The sequence below is a fragment of the Polistes canadensis genome, unplaced genomic scaffold (genome assembly GCF_001313835.1).
Source record: "Polistes canadensis isolate GaletaPanama2010 unplaced genomic scaffold, ASM131383v1 scaffold_21, whole genome shotgun sequence".
NCBI lineage: Eukaryota > Metazoa > Arthropoda > Insecta > Hymenoptera > Vespidae > Polistes > Polistes canadensis.
The window spans coordinates 606065-626202 of record NW_014569568.1 but is presented as its reverse complement, the minus strand read 5'-3'; the positions used below and the strand labels follow the sequence as shown (position 1 = coordinate 626202).

General features: G+C 30.4%; 5 protein-coding genes across 6 annotated transcripts; 2 read left to right on the top strand and 3 right to left on the bottom strand.

The window, feature by feature from the left end:
• Window positions 1-363: 363 nt before the first annotated feature.
• Window positions 364-4062, bottom strand: LOC106794024 (maternal embryonic leucine zipper kinase-like). The gene is made up of 13 exons (XM_014761406.1): window positions 3783-4062; window positions 3553-3703; window positions 3349-3458; window positions 3125-3278; window positions 2935-3041; window positions 2694-2861; window positions 2415-2612; window positions 2199-2340; window positions 2045-2131; window positions 1574-1646; window positions 1353-1503; window positions 879-982; window positions 364-798 (listed from the first exon to the last, which is right to left on the bottom strand). Exons 1-13 carry the CDS (start codon window positions 3924-3926, stop codon window positions 528-530), a joined length of 1860 nt encoding a protein of 619 aa, XP_014616892.1. The 5' UTR covers window positions 3927-4062; the 3' UTR covers window positions 364-527.
• A 165-nt stretch (window positions 4063-4227) lies between these two features.
• On the top strand, window positions 4228-6249 carry LOC106794011 (gamma-secretase subunit Aph-1). Its single transcript, XM_014761378.1, has 2 exons — window positions 4228-4826; window positions 4966-6249. The coding sequence occupies exons 1-2, from the start codon at window positions 4594-4596 to the stop codon at window positions 5447-5449; spliced, it is 717 nt and encodes a 238-aa protein (XP_014616864.1). The 5' UTR covers window positions 4228-4593; the 3' UTR covers window positions 5450-6249.
• LOC106794010 (mediator of RNA polymerase II transcription subunit 17) lies at window positions 5834-10322 on the bottom strand. The gene is made up of 9 exons (XM_014761377.1): window positions 10295-10322; window positions 9677-9883; window positions 9375-9557; window positions 8827-9143; window positions 8560-8772; window positions 8269-8474; window positions 7612-8184; window positions 7336-7484; window positions 5834-7260 (listed from the first exon to the last, which is right to left on the bottom strand). Exons 2-9 carry the CDS (start codon window positions 9763-9765, stop codon window positions 7047-7049), a joined length of 1944 nt encoding a protein of 647 aa, XP_014616863.1. The 5' UTR covers window positions 9766-9883; window positions 10295-10322; the 3' UTR covers window positions 5834-7046.
• A 405-nt stretch (window positions 10323-10727) lies between these two features.
• On the top strand, window positions 10728-17684 carry LOC106793986 (RNA-binding protein Rsf1-like). 2 transcript variants are annotated; one of them, XR_001382486.1, is made up of 5 exons: window positions 10728-10891; window positions 11493-12083; window positions 16807-17139; window positions 17235-17312; window positions 17484-17684. XR_001382486.1 is itself a non-coding variant. In XM_014761332.1 (3 exons), the coding sequence occupies exons 2-3, from the start codon at window positions 11500-11502 to the stop codon at window positions 13057-13059; spliced, it is 612 nt and encodes a 203-aa protein (XP_014616818.1). In that variant the 5' UTR covers window positions 10731-10891; window positions 11493-11499; the 3' UTR covers window positions 13060-14304. The 2 variants fall into 2 exon arrangements, 1 of the variants encoding a protein (XP_014616818.1); XM_014761332.1 differs by lacking the exons at window positions 16807-17139; window positions 17235-17312; window positions 17484-17684 and adding an exon at window positions 13032-14304 and having other exon boundaries at window positions 10731-10891.
• On the bottom strand, window positions 16468-19581 carry LOC106793985 (centromere/kinetochore protein zw10 homolog). Its single transcript, XM_014761331.1, has 10 exons — window positions 19545-19581; window positions 19256-19458; window positions 18360-19167; window positions 18141-18289; window positions 17972-18072; window positions 17727-17902; window positions 17429-17635; window positions 17208-17345; window positions 16978-17111; window positions 16468-16728 (listed from the first exon to the last, which is right to left on the bottom strand). The coding sequence occupies exons 1-10, from the start codon at window positions 19579-19581 to the stop codon at window positions 16513-16515; spliced, it is 2169 nt and encodes a 722-aa protein (XP_014616817.1). The 3' UTR covers window positions 16468-16512.
• Window positions 19582-20138: the final 557 nt, after the last annotated feature.

Below are 20138 nucleotides of genomic sequence, written 5' to 3'. Positions count from 1 at the left end.
AAATATAAATATAAATATAAATATAAATATATATATATGTGTGTTCACACACATATAAATACTATATGCTGCATTCTTTAACTATTCATTAAATTCTATAATGTTTCTTATATAAAATGTAACGTTTATAACAAGGACAGAACTTGTCTTATACATACGTTCTATGAAAGTTACTTTCATCATTGCATTTTATAATACCATTACACATAATAAATTTGACATATTTTTTGTTTTTTTATTTTGACAAACTTATCATTTATATAGAAAAACTATTCTATTTTGTTATAAAAATGAATAATATATTAATCATCTAAACAAGAAACTCTGAAAACTCGCGCGATATAAAATGATAAAATTTTTTWTTTTTTTTTTTTTTTTTTTTTTTATAGAATATCAAACATATTATATATACGCGACCGATGCACATTATCTGAGATCAAAATTTGTTAAATCTTGGACTAAGTAAGTAGTATTTCAAATCGTCAAAATGATCTCTTTTTGTATCCATTTGAAAATGCTATTATTTTTTAAATAGGACACTTAGATTCGGAAGACCCATCTTCTTGCCTACTAGATATATCTTCAGCTGCCAAAGCTAAAACCTCTTCGCATACACGTTTATAAACCCATGCATCACCTTTTAATCTTTTTCTTCTAATACCAACCAATGGTTTATCATCAGAAACACCTTCTAATAAGCATACTTCTAATTCGAATGAACATGCATTTCTAGGTAAAAATGGTTTCGCATTATTTAGGTCTTCCGTACAGTCATCTGTTTCTCCTTGTAGAGTAAAACTACGACAAATACATATAATTTTATTAATTATTAATCGCGTTTATTATATTTTAACAATATATCTTTTTTCCTTATTTACCCTTTTTGATGGCACATAATTCCTTTACGCCGTAAAGCTCGTCGTAATTGTGATAAAACATATTTCGGACAATCGCTGGATGCCGATGACACATTACACAAACCCTTCAGAAGAAAATTATTTAAGTCATTTCATTAAATTTATATATGTATATTATGTATGCAAGATATTTTTTGTAACCCTACCTGGAAGATACAGACTAACGAAACTCGATTTACTTTCTCTTATGATTAATAGGATTTTATTGATTAATATATTAAAATATTATAACTCTTTACTCTTTTTTCAGATTGGTTAATTCACGACTACACAACTACTGATCGAACTCTCTCATACTCATTCCCATACACTCTCTCTCTCTCTCTCTCTCTCTCTCTCTCACACACACACACACACACAAACTAACTAACTCTAGATCTTTCCATCCTACATGTATTATGTAATATTGAAATTTTATAACGAGAAAATACATACTTTTCCAGAAAGTATAGTCGGTTGATCAGGGTTTAAATTTTCATTTTTAATTCGTCGTTTTGGAGTAAGAACACACCTAACGCGATGCAACCCCCTCTCCAAACCCATCATAACTTTTCTTGCACTTCCCGGCGTCGAAGATTGTGCATCTCTATATATAGAATATTTTTAATATCAGATATCAATATTATTCTAAAGAAAGAAAATTGCAATAATTTTACCTAAATTCTGTTGGTACGTTATTAGTAGGAGTAGATACAAGTTTATTTTTGTCAATACACTTCTTTGTTGGAACTGCAATAAAATATTAAAAATATTATAATAATTTTTATGTTAGCAGAAATATTAAAATGAAACACAAAAATATATACTTGTAGAGATATAAAAGTAGAACATATAAATTTCACTGAAAGAGAACTTCTAATTCTTTCTCTTTCTCACTCTCTACTGTAATTATCCACTTTACGTATATCTACTGTAATGTATAGATCTTGGGAACTTCCATTAAAGTTTCTAATTAAGCTGTTAGTATCACCTAATTAATAGACAACTTTAGAGAACATATTGCAGACAGAGAGAGTATAGATTTTATTACCAAAGTAAAATAGCTTTCTTAAGCTGTGTTTTATAAGAAAACAAATATGTTGACATATATATTTATTCGCATATAATTATAATAAAATAGAACTTACCAGGTGAAGAAACATCATCTAATTCTTTACTTCTTAATCTTTTTCTACAAGGACTGTTTGGTTCTGTGAATTGTTTGCGATTTTTTTCTAAAAATAAAAATACAATTCGATATTAAAATAGCATCGCAAATAACAAAAGGAAACAAGTACTAACCAGCAACAGGAGTTTTGTACTGACTAGCTGGACAATCATTGGTGGCAGGTAACTGTCTAATTACTTTACTTCTCGGAGAGTGATCCAAATTTGTAATAAAATTATTCACTGCACTTTCGTGCTGTGGTAAATCCATTCCTATCTACATAACAACGATACGTAATATCAATAATTAGGAACGAAAAATAGATATAAAAAGTAGTAATAAATACATACCAAGCCCTGCTTAAAATAAGACTTTGCTGAGGATGATATTTTTAAAGAAAGCCCACGTAGTTTTCTATCGAGTAATAATAAATACGTAGCTGTCCTATAATCAGTTCTGTCACTTTTAGCTAATGCATTCCATATATCCGAACTGTGCTCTCCACAAATAGCAGACATAGTACCTAATACGTCATCGTCTTTCTCAAACTGCATGTCCATGTAACAGAATATTTTTTTTATTGAAGTAGCCTGATATACCGATGAGAAAATTATGTTTAAATTTCTTACATTAGTTTTATGAACAAATGATATTGGATTAAGAAAACCTGATGTTATCCATGAATGATTGCACAATTCTTGAATCGTTATCCTTTTTTTCGGATCTCTTTGTAACATTGCACGAATTAATCTTTTGCTACTAACAGACAACCAGCTTGGCTCATCATATTTCCCGCTCTGAGTGTAACAGATAAATTTAAAGTAACATTTAAATGAAAGGAAAATAATACTAAAGCGATGATGTTCTTACCAAAATTTTTTTGTATAAATTCTCTATACTATTGTCGTCAAATGGAAGGAAACCACAGAGTAACGCATAAAGAATAACTCCCATGCTCCAGATGTCTACTTCTGAACCTATTCAAAAATAATTATAACAAAATTTCTGGTTTTTAGTAAAAATAATAAATAATTTAAATTTTGAATATCGGTAAAAGAACCTAAGTATTTTTTGCCCAATATCAATTCGGGTGCAGCATAAGTTGGAGAACCGCAAGACGTATATAAATGAGATTGCATTCCACTTTTTGGTTTTGCGCATAAACCAAAATCGATGAGTTTTAAATTTTCATTTTTATCTAGTAAAACATTTTCCTATAAATAAATAGAGCTTGTTATTTCTATCTAATAAATAATATGTAATAAAAACATAAAACAAACATACAGGTTTAAGATCACGATGAGCATATCCCAGACTGTGCAAGTACGCTACTGCAGAAACAATTTGACGAAAAAATTTACGAGACTCTGACTCAGACAATCTATTTCTTTCGACTGTAAAAATAATAAAATTATGCCTTGACTTCTCATCGATAGTTATATGTCAGCGTAAATAAAATAAATAAAATAAAATGAAATGAATAATCACCTATGTGATCAAACAATTCTCCTCCTGAACAATATTCTATTACCATAAAATAATAAGTATCTGTTTCTATAACTTGATACAACTTGCATATGTGTTGATGTAACAAAGTTTTAAGTGCCTCTACCTCTAATTTAACTCTTGGTAAGTCATCCTACAAATTTCCAATTGTACATATATTTCAATTTGTCTATTTTGAGAAAAATTCCTTTAAAATACAAATAATTCCTTACGCCCAAAGCTGTCTTATCCATGATTTTGATGGCTACTTTCTCTCCAGTTGCAACGTGAATACCGAGTTTAACCTTAGCGAAACCTCCGCTTCCAATGGTCCTTTCCAATTCGTATAATCCCTTGAGAGCTGCATATCGTACCATTATACAAAAAAATTCAATCAATTCAATAAAAACACTGTGCAAGCGAGTGACACTCGCTACTCGAATAACTTTTCAAACTATGAGTTTAACGTAAACAGTTTTTAAAAGCCAATCAAGAGCGCTGCCTATTCATAACTAAATTCATAGCGTCAATAGTACCAACGTTATAACGTTAAGAAAAATAATAGCGAATGACAGTTGTTTTCCTTTGATTTTCAACATTTTTTTGTAGATATTTAATAAAAATATAATAAATATATTTTTTTAAATTGTAATTTCTTTAAATGTTTGTAATACTTATATCAGTTGCGTAAAATAAAGAATGACGTTCGAGCTTTTAATACGAAGGATATCGATAAACAATCGATTATAGCAGTGGTTTATCTCGATGTAACTCATACAAAAGTGCTTCCATTATCAATAATACGATTTCGAAAGATTGTTGAGAAAAGTCACACTTAACCTTATAAGTAGATTCTAAAATGTCAAATTGAAAAATTGTGTCTGTAGGAAAAACAATAAATGCGCCCAACAAAAATCGACATCCGAGCCGTAATAAGGCTGTGTAGGGTTAGAAGCAGTTAGCATTTGAAGAAAGGTCAATTGAACAAAGAATAAGCACGCGCGAGTGATTAAGCATTCATCCTAACAACTAAAAACAACTAAAATGACGGTTATGGATTTTTTTGGTTGTGCTTTCTTGGCATTTGGACCTCCATTTGCCATGTTCACATTTACTATAGCTAATGATCCTATCAAAATTATAATATTAATTGCCAGTGCCTTTTTCTGGCTCATTTCTTTACTTTTATCATCCGTGCTATGGTATGCTGTTGTTCCACTTCAAGATCATCTTTCATTTGGATTAATATTTTCAGTATTGTTCCAAGAAGCATTCAGGTAATGCATTTGTTTACATTTGCTTTTTTATATATATATTTTTTTTATTTTTATATATAAATATGTATATGTTTATGTACATGTGCATATCCCCTCATGTAAGGATGATGTGATACTAATTAATATTGTAAATTGGTAGGTACCTTTTATACTGGGTATTACGCAAAGCTGAAAGAGGCTTAGAAAAAGTAACAACAACTCACGTAGCCGATAGCAGACACGTATTCGCATACGTTTGTGGCCTAGGCTTTGGTTTCATGAGCGGAGCTTTTGCTCTGGTCAATGTGTTAGCAGATGCGGTAGGTCCTGGAACCATGGGCATTCGACATGGTACGGAATACTTCTTCATTGTATCAGCATCCACCACATTGTGCTTCATTTTACTCCATACATTCTGGGGTGTCATCTTTTTTGCTGCTCTCGATAAGCAAAAATGGGGACAAATAGTGTGGGTCGTAGCATCACATTTGTTTGTCTCTTGCATGACACTATTAAATGTATACAAATTTTATGTAGTCAGTATCTCTTTCGCTTATATTGTCTTAGTCATTAATGCGGCTCTTGCCTTTAAGGTCGCAGGTGGAAAAATACAGAATATAGCTCAGTGCTTTTTAAGAAACTAAGAATTTATATAAGAAATACTTGGCTAATAAGGTATAGATTTAAATAACAAATATTTCGTTTTTTATAAGAATAAAAGTCTGGACGCAATACATTTAATTTCCTAATAAATAACTAGTAAAAAACTTTATGATCTCTAGTTATACTTATTAAATATTTACTATCAAAATAAAAGAGAACAAAAAAAGAATTAAAAATAAACAAAAGCATCGAGAACCACAGCCAAATTGTAAATACACTATTTAATTGAATTCTTCTAAAATTTCTGTTGCAAAAGCTATTTTAGATAACCCAATCTATTTAACTTGGTACGCTCTAGCATTAAGTTTTTTGGTAAAATTGCTAGTCCGTCCCTTAATCCATTGAGATAAATGATAATACTGTAGTTATTGTTCAAACTGCAGTAGAACAAAGACAATGTTTTAATTTAAAATCTAGTTACATGATACAGTGTACAGCGTATTCATTTGAGAAAACTAATATCTACAATGTGTGTGACTGTATGAGTGTATGTTGTGTATTTAATGTGTATGATATAATGATACAGATTACATTATGCAAAAGTTTAAGAACAGACTATTACTTGAATATAATATACAAAAGACGCGATAAGTAAGGAATTGTTCATTAATTTTATATATATATATATGATAGTTTGTTAAAAATGTAATTTAGATAATTACTAGATCATGTTATATCCCGCACTCTATTTCATTTACGTCATGTCATATTTCATAGTAGTTTATTAACCCCAACTCATTACATTTCATATATTATGTAATTCAAATAAAAAACCATTTTTGTACAATCGCAGGTGCATTGATCTATTCCTTACCATCATCTCGGAAATTAAGTAAATGTTTAATGTACTTAAAATTTATTTAAATGTTAAAATATATTTTATATATCACTGTCTTTAAAAAAAGAACTCATTTTTTTCACACGCATTAATAAAAAAATAATCAATTAATTTTTTGGATGGAAATGATTTTTCAGTGCATTATTACTCCTACTCAGATCAAATCGCCATGCATACTTTTTGACTCTATTAATATCACAAATATATTTCTCGAATATTTTAATACGCAAATTTTATAACGTTTATAATCATTTTCTATATAATCTAAGTATAGGACTATATATACTTAGATTAATGAGAATTTGGTAGAATCCTCATATCAACCTTTATCTCAAATTAATTATTACAAAAATATTAACTTTATAAACATTAGACTTTTTGAAGAGCAGCATCTTCGGAGTTCTCTATTCTTTTTTATATCGTACATAAAATATAACAAGGTGATATTGAATATTGACTTATAAAATCTGTTTAATAGAAGTTCACTGGTATTGATATACAATAATAAGTATACTTACTGAAATTTATAGTAAGTTACATAATTGCAATCGTTCGAGAAAAACTGCTCTTAAGAACTTTTCAATATATCGACATTATCTTGTTTTTCTAAAATAGCAATATATTGCGTCCAAATCTGTTAAGTATGATACTTTGTACAATTACCTAAAATAATATGATCTGTATGTTTTGCACCCTGTGAAATGGAGAACTACAAACGAGCCCTTTTATGTATAACGCGTTTATGAACTGCTTGTTAAAGAAGCCATGAGCAATTCCATCTTATTTAAAAAATTTTTTCCTTCCATTTTATCCCATCTAACTTCTTTAAACGAACCACCTAAATTTTCCCATTTCCTTTCTCGCACTAATTGACCTGGAAAGAAATCTTTTCTAGGAGAATGCGCTATGGCTACTTGTATTCCTGTTTGAGGTTCGCATCTTACGGCAATCATTCTGAAAATAAAAAGTATAATACATATAATAATTGTTATTAAAAGTAATTGCACAAGTACATAAATGATAAATTACCTGTCACCGATTGGTGAAGCTAAAATGCAACTGCTTGCATTTCCTAAAGGTTCAACCGCACCTAAACCAAGATGCGAACTATTTCCTAAAAGTTGCCAGCCCATGCATTTTGCCAAAGATTGTACTGCCGTTATTTGATGTTGATATATCTAAAATAATCGTAAAATTATACATATTATATAAAACTAAATGTAGCATAATTAATTAGATGTTATGTTCAACTAATTCTATGTTATTTAATAAGTTAATAGCAATCAATATTACTGAGAAACTAACCTGACAAAAAATTAAATCTCTCAACTCCTGAGGTTCATAACTCATGTGCATTACTCTGCCATCTCTACAGACGCATTTAAGTGATTTTTCTCCTACGTGAACGATTAAAGAAGTTCGATATAAACTGTCGTATCCGTGTGTTAATATATTAATTTTTACGCATGACTGCGTAGGGGAATTTAATGCCATCCAATGAGATACGATTAAAGGATCTTTAACTTCTTTTGCTATAGTGTCGAGAACGTATTCGGTACGTAATCTCATAAAAAAATGTTGAGCTTGTTGAATAATCTGTTCTAATAGCGTTTGGCTCTTAGCCATTTCTAAAAGTTCATATCTATCTGCTGCTGTTGGACCAGCTAAACATCGACGTTTACTAGGTCCCAGTGGACCCGACGAAGGGTGAGGAAATGGGTGATGAGTATTTTTATGATGTATTTCACGTAGTAATTGATGCAAGGAATGCTCTAGTACATGATCGTGATCAGTCTTGTGAGGCGGAGGCGCAGTTGGTTTTTTATCATTTCCAGTACTATGACACAAACCTATGATCAATTGAATTCCTGGAAGCACCTGATATAGAAAATAATTTAGTATATTACATAATATATATAATAGACTTTTTAATAAAATCATTTCAAAGAATATAATAATCACCGTTGCCATTATTTGATTTCCAACAACCATATGTGGAATCGGTGCACGTAAATGTACAGCCTCTCTTGCCAATTGACTAAACAATTCTTTACAAAATAAAACATTTTGCGCGGCTTCTAATTTTTGTTGCCAATGCATATCCGTGTTGGAACTATGCGCGCTGCTATTAAGTAGACTAATATTAGCACTGCATAAATCCTCTTGATCTGAAAAACAAAACGATTAATTCTTAAGCAAATATAATCAGAATTATTGTAGAATATGAAATTAATGTTACTTTTGTTATGCTACCTTTTTGACATAATACTTCGATATAAGCTACTCCTTGTAATTCGCTAGGTATAGTAACACGTAATGCAGATGCTTTCGAGTTGGATGGTCCATGAGATTGCCCGGTAGTATTACTGCTAGAATTAGGTGAAGCGGGAGGACTACCATTTGGTTTTTCTTCCTCTTCCGCTTTTGTTACTTCAAACATACCAGTCTGCGTATACTTAGAGCCAGCTGCAATGAATTATTGTAAGAAAATAGATAAAAATGACATAAAACAAATATTACCTGTTCTATAACTAAGATCGCCAATTATAGAATTGGATACTTTCTTTAAACGCCAATTTTGCCTTAATCTTAACAATTCGATGTGAAAATCTAGAGTATTACGATTTCTAGCTAATTCATTTTGACTATTTCGCAATCTTTCTGTTCCCATCATAAGAACGGAAGCAGCTCCTGCTAGTGCTTTCTTTCTAGCATATACTTGGACCATTGGTTTAACTTCAATCGATTCTTGAGGCACAGGATCCAAAACTAAATAATGTTTTTCTTTCGCTATTGCAAGAACATCCGCTAATACGCATACCTCTGTTAATGCGTTCCTAAAAAGATCAAATCATTGAAATAAAAGTATCTATTGTTTGTAATTATAAATATATTACGAATGAAATTTTTTCTGCGCGTGTAAGAATGCATTATGTATGTGTACTTGAGATGAAAGAACGAAGCATTGTTAAACGAAGAAACCACGTGTTGTTTTTTTGTGTTATCATTTATTTTAATAATCAGTCTATTTAATTATACAAACGAACCCTAATAGATGGAATAAATACCTTAATTTGCTTCTAACGCTATCCCATGGCCACAACGAAGATTGAAAAGATGCTGGATCTTTGGCATCCTCTTCATTTTTATCACCATTTTCAGATTGTTCTTTTTTAATATCTTCTCCATTAGTTTTACTAAAATCTATCTTTTGGGCAATTTTAGCCAAATTTTCGGATAACGTAAGGGGACTGTAATAACGAAATTATACCAATTAAGGTTAACATAGATATCAAGATTTGACAACACTCAATGCTACAAGTAAAAGAGTTCCTTAACTATAGGACTAATTTATAAATGCATTACATACGCCTGATAAATTTCTTGTCCATCATAAGTGATTTCTTGAATTTGATTTTCAATCGGTGCTTCTACTGAGATGTTCACGGAAAACGCCATTGTTGTTTACGTATTTTATGTCACGACTGAAATTATGCATGCATTACACAAGACTGTTCACCATCTTTCCCTCAAAATAGATGCGACATCAACGCAGCACGTATGGACAAAATAGGAACTACAAAAAGCATAAGGGAACTATGAGTAGGCTTGTTTAGCTAAAGGGTTATACTCCTTTCACATTTATCTAAATTCGCCTTTTTTACTTGTTTAATAGTAGCGTGCATCTAGCAACTACTATTTTCGTTAAATAGGACACAACGTTTAAAGACAAGTATATAATAAGTATCAGATATAAATAATAACTATTATATAAATTTGTGACCAAAAAAAAATAGTTATTGTCTTGCAGCTTTGTACATCACGTGTTCAACTCTGTAAACACATAAATTTCTATGTAGATACCATGGAATATAAATTGGAAAATTTATTAAAAAGCTATTAAACGTATTTTTAAATTTGATATCTAATCAGTATAATTTGGTATTGTAGTAAATATTAATAAAAATATACAAATATATTATAATACATGTATGGCAGGTGGAAGTACGTAAACACTGTCTAACCATGTCAGTTAAAAAAAATTATAAGACTAATGCATATATAAGAACTTGAAATAAAGCGGTAAAAGCGGTCGTGATTGGAGAATCCGCTTTCTGTGATCGCTACGAGATGGCGCCGTGATCACTGGTGAAGGTGCCATATATGTATATAAATGGCAGACGCGGCAATTTTTTAAATAACTAAAATAAAAATGTAATAAAACGTAATGATTTTTGAAAAAAAGAGAAAGAAATGTATTAATAACGTAAATAATAATTGAATTTAATTAGGAAGAACAAAATATAATTGATAAATGAGACGCAATAGAAAGATAATACCGTTTAGAAAATTTCAAGCAATTGGAAAGGATTTGTAAAAATGGGCGTCTGGGTTGGAGACGTAGAGGCGTCGGATATAGTTTCTGTGCGATGTGGACCCCTACTGATTCGCTTCTATTGATTCCGTTGTGTGCATCATTCTGCCGTCGTAGCTGTTTATTTCTTTCTACGGTTATTTATCAAATAATCAAATCGTCCTTTAATATTGTGCTTCGTCAAGATAATTACAAAAGAAAGTGAAAGGGGTAAGTACTTTATTGATACAGCGGGAAAATAAACTTGAAAATAATTGGCGCGTAAAGTCATCTACTCCGACTCCATGTATGTAGATATTTGTTTTATTTTCTACTCCTATTTTAACCTTTCGCGTTAGATTATATATTGAAAAATCTGTAATAAATCAAACACGATAACATATTAAGACAAGTTAGAACGAAATTTTTGGATATAGATAAGTTTTTTTCTAAGTCTTTGTTTTTCTTCGGTGGTACTCCGATAGACGCGTTGCATATAATTATGATTCTTCGTGGATCCAAATTGCTAAAACTTGCATAAAGCATAACACGTTGTATAGTTAATGCCATGCTTGTAAGATTGATTGCTTCTTCATAGATAAATATTTCTTAGTATTATTGGCATGTTTAAAGGTAATTAGATAGTATATACTTTAGTTCTAATTTGTCCTTAAGGATAAATTTTAATTTTTCACTAAGAATTTTAATTGATAATACATGAAATTTACAATGAAGTTAAAAGAACATATAGTCTTAGAATTGTATTGAAAATGAGCAAACGAAATTTCTCAAGTTTTAACATTTCTTCCATGCTACAAACTAACTTTTTTAGATTTAAAATGACTCCGGAGGGCTATACTCGTGTCTACGTTGGTGGACTCAATGAGAGCATCAAAAAAGAAGACCTACAAATGGAATTTGAGAAATTCGGCAAGCTTAACAAGGTTTGGGTGGCCTTCAATCCTCCAGGCTTTGCCTTCATCGAGTTTCTCAATATGAATGAAGCAGAATTGGCATGCAATAGTATGAATGGCACAGAAATAATGGGTGTCAAGTTAAAAGTGGAAATTTCACGTGGTAGAGGTCGTGGTGGAGGTAGGGGTGGAGTAGGATTCAGAGGTAGTCGTGGTACTTCTGGTAGGGATTTCGGTTCTCGGGGTGGTGCTAGTATGGGTTATAGAGGAGGCAATACGTATGCAGATTATGGGGGCAGCTATTATGCAGGCAGGGGTGGTGGAAGTAGAGGTAGAGGACGCTACGGAGAAGATTATATGTCCAATCGTACCAGTGGGTATGTTACTCGAGACGGATATATGCAAGATGCCTATGGTACTACTAGCGGAGACACCGGCATGGAATACTACACTGGCAAGGATACTGGCACATCGAGGTACAGAAGCCGCTCTCCGGCTGGCCGTGGCAGGTACTAATGATACCCAGTCTTCGTAAAATGATTTTAAGTTGTATCATTATCATCTGCACGAGTTAAATAATGTTTCATTTCGGTATTAGGAAGGTAAAATATATATATATTAAAATTTTTTATATATACATATATATATATATATATATATATATACATATATACATATATATATATTTATATATAGTGAATTTACATTTATAGCAAATCTTTCTATAAGACTATTACAAATTACCTTTATTACGTATAATGGCAAATTGTTTACGTAATGTCACATCTGCATATCTTCCAGGTACAATCGACTAATGCTTCTTTAGATTTTTTAATACTACGTAATCAGTTTTAAAGTTTTAGTATAGGCAAATAAATATGGTAAATAGATTATATGTAAATCGAGAAATTGTAACTATTGACAAAAACATTCATAATAGGAGTTACAAAAGATTTGTTTTTATTGATTTTATTTTGCTTTTTTTACATTTACGATGTGACAACTATTTTCTATCTTGAAGAAATTATTTTACTCGAAATCGTGCAAAATTTTAATGCAAATCAATGATTACTACCAAAGTCAACATTTTAAAATCTTTTTTTATCATAATTTTTAATTTCGCCCAAACTCATTGCCAAATATTAATAAATTCTTTCTTAAATTTCAATGGCATGAGTGTACATGATCAAAAGCATAATTGCATGATGAAGAGTCTTTGATCGCTAATTCAGAAAAATTAAATTATTGCATGCATATGCACATATATAAATATATATATAGATATAAATATATATATAGATATAAATATATATATATATATATAAATATATATATATATATACATGTACATATATCTATACATAATCGAGAGACTACAGACTCTCAATCGGTGGGAGTCATACGCCACAGATGGCGAAAATAATGTGACATCCTGTTTTGCACTTCCATGTTCACAGTCATCGTCATCTACGTGAATGCACATAAAAGAACTACGCTGCGTTGCCAATCTGAACTGCGGGCCAATCACCCACCCGCCTCGACGACTACATTTCTATCCAATCTACGCAGCGACGTGTATATACACAAGAACGACCATTGCAGTTTATGCTGCAATAAATATTTGCATTATATGATCTGATGTGACAGACTGTGGTCGTTGCCACTTTTCTTAATTAACAGTTCATAAGATTCTGTAAAAGTTCTATGCTCGATATCAAATGGGGAGAAAGATAAGACTCTATTTGTTGACATTTAGAGCTTTAACTCGTAAGAGTTATAACATTAATTGTGAAAACCAATTTATTTCTTGGGTAAAACACCCTATTTCTTTATATTTTATAAGATACATTTTTTACATAAATCATGGGTCTTAGATTAAATTCGTTTAATAGTTACATCCATGGTACTTATGCAAGTTTAAAAACGTATTTGCATTTTTTCTACTTACCTGAAGGTAGCGAAGAATGGAGATAATTTAAGCTTGATATAGTAATCATGAAGTTTGTATAATTAGATACCGCGTCTCTGCGTGAATACAGTCTTTCCAAACTCTCGTTTTCCAGTGTATTGACGATACTTCTGAGTACAATCTTCGTATATCTAGTTAAAACCTTGCTTATGATCGTGCGTGTAGAAACGTTTTCATATAGGTCCAAAAGAGAGGAAACAAAAAGAAAAAGAAAGAACTATGCGCAATACAACCAAATGCAAACTGCTGCTCGTATATGGCCTATCGTGCTAACGCACTAACAAACAGTCTAGGCCCCAACAAATTTTGATACACAAATAGTGTGTGCAATCAAAAGTACGAGATCGTGAGACGTTCTTGCAGGCTATACTTTATGCTTCTTTCTAGCAATATATGTGCATAAACAGTCCTGCATTTGGAAGCATCTATGAGCGTCTCCTTCTAGATTTTTTTAGACTTTGAAAGATAAAATGATAAAATTATGGTAATGTTTTACCTCGACTGTACATGACTTGGAATTGGAAACGTATTAAATGATTTGCGCTCACTACTGCCCGCCACCCTGCCTGCCTGTCTGCCTGCCTGCCTGATTACTCTCTCAGTGTCTATATCCAATGAAAATCTTCTCTCGTTGTTTTCCCTTTAGTTCCTTTTTAAGGAAAATTTTAAAAGGAACTGAATTTTCACTAAATTCAGATATCGCAAGTGCCTTTGACTTATAAATATGAGTATAAAGCTATCTCCAAGTTTGGTCAATTACATGACTCTCGTTTTTCTCTCTTTCTCTCTGTCTCTCTCTCTCTCTCTGTCTCTCTCTTTTTCTATCTCTTTCTATACATATAATATATATATATTTCTGACTACAAGTTACAAAATAATCTACTTTACAATTCGATGCTGTCGGTATAGTAATTTTATAATTAAATGAAATTCAAAATTACGGAGATCTTATATCTAATACATATATCAAAGTTTTGATTTACATTATAATTTCCTTTAAGCAGAACATAAATGTGTATTTTTTTTTTCATCCATAGCAAGCATTACATACAAATACTTAATATTTATTTTATTTCTCTTAACTTTTTTTGGTTTCAATTATTTTAAATATAAAATAAGTAAAATAAAAAAAAACCAGAGTGTGTGTAAGTATTTTAGATGAAAAAATATTTATATCTTGGTTTTGTAACAGTATAATTTTATTAGTTTTGAACTAATTGATATATTATTTTCATCTTAATGCTCTTTATTTAAATTTCATTTTATTTATAATTAAATTGTAGGAGGCAGCTTGCGTATTGGTAGTTATATGTGTGTAGATTTCTTTATAAATATGTAAAAAATTGAAATTGCACGCACACGTATAAACACAGGTATCCATAGATTTAATTAAAACAATAATTTGGTATTTGAAGTACAACTCGTAAAAGTATATTCTTCATGAAGATTGAAAATCATCGCGATGGTGATATTATTTAATTTTTAACTTTCTGTATATTTTTTTCACTGAAGAAAATTTTGTAAGATAAATACGATATTTGGAAATTCTTGTTACGCAATTCAATCTTTTTTTTATATATATATATATCATTCTATATTTACTCTCATTATTAATTTTTATTGATAATTTTATTGACAGTTCAATTTTATTATTACATATAAAAAGATGCTTTCACAAAATATTATTTATTTTGCAAAGATTTATTGCAACACGAAAGACATACAAAAATATTTTGGATGCCAAGAGTTTTTACTCACATACGCGAAATTGATCATTTAAAAATAAATTGCATGAAAGCTTGTCAAATAATATAAAGTTTAAAAAATATATGTATATAATTAGTGATGGGATTTAAAACATTTAGAGTCGTTTCAAATTCGTATAGTCTACGTGATATAAAAGGTTGGAATAAAATTTTCTTACTAAAGTAATAAAAGCGTAACGATGTAAGATTCTACTAGAGCAACGAAAAAATGACTAATTAATTTTAGATTAATTAAAAATTTTTCGTCATATATATGAAGATTCGAAGTACTTTGAAGTTTTTTAAATCCCATCTCTATATATTAGGGGGACCAGGAAATAAACCATTATTTTGTAGTGTAACATTCAACATTAAAAAAAAAAAAAAAAAAAAAGAAATTATTACTCAAAATCACAAAATATAATTTCCATCATTTTTGACCATTTCTTTCCATCTATTTTGTACACTCTCAATGCCTATTTTGTAAAAGCTTTGTGGTTTTGAGATAAAATATTAAATAAGATGACTTTCAACATCGTTCACATTTCGGAATTTTTTGTTTCTTAAGGAGTGCTCCACGGATCGAAAAAGATGAAATTCAGACGGAGCAAGATTTGGTGAATACAGCGAGTATGGTATAACTTCCCAGTTCAACTCTTGGATTTTTTCGCGGGTCATTTTTGCTGTATGAGGGCGTGCGTCGTTTTGAAGCAGTATTACTTTTTCTCGGTTGACTAAATACACACGTTTTTCTTTCAATTCCAGGTCGAGTCTCTCCAATTACCGACAATAAATTTCTGACTTTTAGAACTTCTTCATATAAATTTAATTAATGGCTTCCATAGCCTTGGTTGCATTTAGTCTTTCATCAAAAAAAAAAAAAAGCAACATACTATGACGCAAGTGTTCATGAAAAAAAACTTAACAAACAGTTCGACGACAAAAAATATCTTGCAAAGATTTTTCTTCCACCGTGTATGGATGCATACTATCTCAAACTAGACCATCTAAAAATAATGGCGAAATTCTTGGTCCCTGGTTAATATATATAACTATGGAGGGAGGGAGGGGGGTAACATACATATCAAATGATAAAAGAAAATCTTTCAGATGAAGGAAAGTAACAGAAGAGAAATGGTCTGTTTAAGCGAGGTGAAATGCATAGAATACGAATAAATGTTCTCTTTCCGCTGGTTATTAATAACATATTAATACAGTATTGTATTACTTGATAGAAGCTAAGAGAACTGATCTTCTTTCTGTATTTTGAAATAATGCTCTAATAAGTTGTTTTACTTGAATAGCTGTAAATTCTTTTGCAAGAGGACCTTTCCCACTTGCCCATCTAATTTCAATTTCTTTTAATGATGCACCAAGAACTTTAATAAGTTCTACAAATTTTCTCCACTTTCGTACATATTGTGATATCTCGTCAGATTTCTAAAAGTAAAAAAAGTATTCTTGTCAAATTTATACGTAATTAGCCCGGTACATGTTCTTACAGTTTCACTTTTACAGGAACAAATTGATGGAACAACTCTATCTATATCATCAACTCTTTGATCGCAGAATCGCACATGACCTCTTAACAGTGTTATGGTATAATAAACAAGTTAATAAAAGTAGAACAAAAACTATTATCTCTATTATTTTTGAATCCTAACATTGAAATACGATCATTGAACTTACTGGAAATATCATTGGTGCTCGTGTTGCTACCATATTGAACATTATCACCAAGTCAGAGGCTACATCGGCAGGTATGTCTTCAACGGATATAACTCTTATTATTAAATCTTCGATCATGGAATTAGTGATGCATCCTACCAAGAATATAAACAAAGACAAGAGGTAGGTGTGATTATTGAATTTATAATAAGTATATTAAAAAATGAAATGAGATAAAGATTAAGACTTACCTACAGCTCTACAATAAACATTGATAGGTAAAACATCCAACCAGACAGTCTTCAACAATTCCAATTGTCTGATACATTGTCTTAGTGCACGTTCGGTTGATGAAGGTAATTCTGAGACTTGACCTAGCACCGCTAAACCTAATTATATTCACAATTTTGGCTGATGCAAATTAAACTTACAAATAATACTACCATTTATATAAAGTTAAATTGTTACCGACCTGACTCTTTAAGTATATCTATAATAATATTTCTCTGATATCTCATGTGCTCTAGAAAACATTCGGAACCCACATTACGCAGTATCAGTGTTTGGTCAGCAAACGTTAAGTTAAGATGTTGCAATGATTCTGGTAGCTTGTCTCTGTATTCGTGTGCCAATGTGAGTAGATGGTGTGCGAGGTACATACAGTTGTTGTGGAATAAAGCTAAGAACAGTTGTAATATCCAGTGGCCAATAGATATATCTAGGACTTATTTGTCGTTTATTGGAATCCTTTTCATTTGACCGTTTCTTACCGACTTGTTGTGGTATTGTTTCCAAAAATTTTCGGTGATGTTCAGGTATTAATCCTGCATACATTTCAAATATATTTCTACATGTATAGAATAGCCTGACTGCGGAAGCATCCAAACTGTCGCAAGCTTCGTCTAAAATACTTCTTGCAAGATCTAGTATTTCTTTTGCACTTTTGCTAAAAACAAATACTTTTCATAATAATCACTCTTTTTATAACATTATGATAATTTATTGCATTAAATACCTTATTTGACAAGTTGATAGTTGAAAAGAAGATTCATTTAAGTATCTGTGAATTATTACTTCTTCGCTCTCTAATTCATTGTTTGGAAATTGTAACGGAGTCTACAAATGAATAACTATAATTTTAATATATTTGAATTGTTTAATCGTTTATTAAACACGAAATTTACCTCGGATATGTGTTTAATCGAATCATGAAGATCTTTCTTGATAATATTTTTTGCTTTTACCATTAAATCTTGGCATATTTTATCGATAAAAATGATGTCAATATTATCGGTGTATTCTTTCAAGAATAATTGCGTTTCCGTAATGAAACCTGTGAAAAGAATTAGAGTTATTTAAATAATTATATTAATATAATATTACAATAAATTTTGTGTGTTTACCAATTTCTACTAAATAACTTTGGAACTCGTTAGTCTCTTCAATTACCGGTTCGAAATTTTTTAATTCCGTAGTAGAAGTAGGTATAGTTTTAGCTATACAATTCGTTATAAGACTTTCTGCTAATTGTTCTAAAATATGTGGCTGCATTTTCATAAGTAAAGTTTCATTATTGTCTATTACAATGTTAAAATATTCATGAAGATATCTAAATAATAATTTTAAATTATGCAACACACTTTTATAAGTTGGTGTTTTTTTTCTATCGATGTATTTGATCGTGAATATGTTTTCTTTGGAAAGGAACACTAAGCATTCCTCATTGATAATAGGTTGAATTATACGATTCATAACTATATCTAAAAATTTGTCTAAATGATCGGAAAGTTTGTCGACATAATGCAAACCACGAATTAGATCTTCTATGTTTTCTAGTTTATCCTTAATGTGAAGAGTTACAATTGCTTCATCTTTATTATCTTCTATAACGGTCCAACAAATTCGTTCATCCCAAAGTAAAGAGGCGTGAGATAAAAATGAATCGTGTAAATTTTTATATTCCTCTTTGATGACATTATATATTTCAAGATCTTTTAAATTACTTTCCGGATTCTCCAATAATACTTGCATTGCGCATAAGCTTTTGGCAGTGTCAACGTATCGTTGTTCTTCTTGATACTGCTTTATTGATTTGATGTATTCGTTAAGCGATAACAATTGCTTGGATAGTAGAAAACAAAGGTTTGATTCTTTTAATGCTAGTGAGAGATTTTGTAATTCTTTTGTGGAACCAGATAATTCTAGTTTGATCTAAAATAAATATTATGCATAGATTCCAAATGATCATTTTTTCAATTTATGTATTTAATTATGATTTATTATGTATCCGTAAATCTACCTGATCATCTATTCTCTTTTGTAAATCGTTCATTTCCTGTGTAAGTATTTCAGCTTTCGAAACTAAACGTTGATTTTTTGTTAATTTCGACGAAAATTCAATATAATTAACATCCATGAAATCCTTCACATCGTGTTTTAGTTTGACTATTTCCTCCTGTATTTGAGTTATTTTCTCTTGAAGATTGAGTGTTTCCAATTGCCCTATTTATATACAATAGAAATAAAAACATAGAAAGTATAATTAATCAATCAAACTTGATATTACTCTTATACATTTTGAACGTTACCTGCTGTAATTAACACATCGGTTAAAAATGATGCCATGTTGAGAAACTATAAATATATTTGATATACAGAAATCTTGATGTTAACATAAAACAAAGCTAATATTTCATTTAAACTTTGTACAAACTTTTAACATCGGTTTGGTAAAAATGCATTCAGTGTATTAGGTTGCTAGACAGAACATTTGTACATGCGCAATAGTATCAAATTTCGATTGGTTAAATTTTGAAGCGGTAAATTTGAAAATGTTACTTGTAATTTCAAGTTCACCGTCATTATTTTACGATATTTATACGTTTTATATTTCCTTGGCACACACATTTTATGAAGTTCAATCTTTATAAATATTATAAAGTAAGCAAATCAATGAGATAAATAAGGGAAAGATATTTAAACATATTAATTAAAACTATCGAAATTTGCCCTCTAAAAAGGTATCGAAACGTATCGAAATGTATCGAAACGAATAGAAAAATTTCAAAAAAACAAATTTAATATTACAAAATGTTAAATAATGATTTAGCAACTCCTATATTGTATGACTAATTGTACGATTCACTTTTATTTGACTTAATAAACGATGATAAGCCGATAAT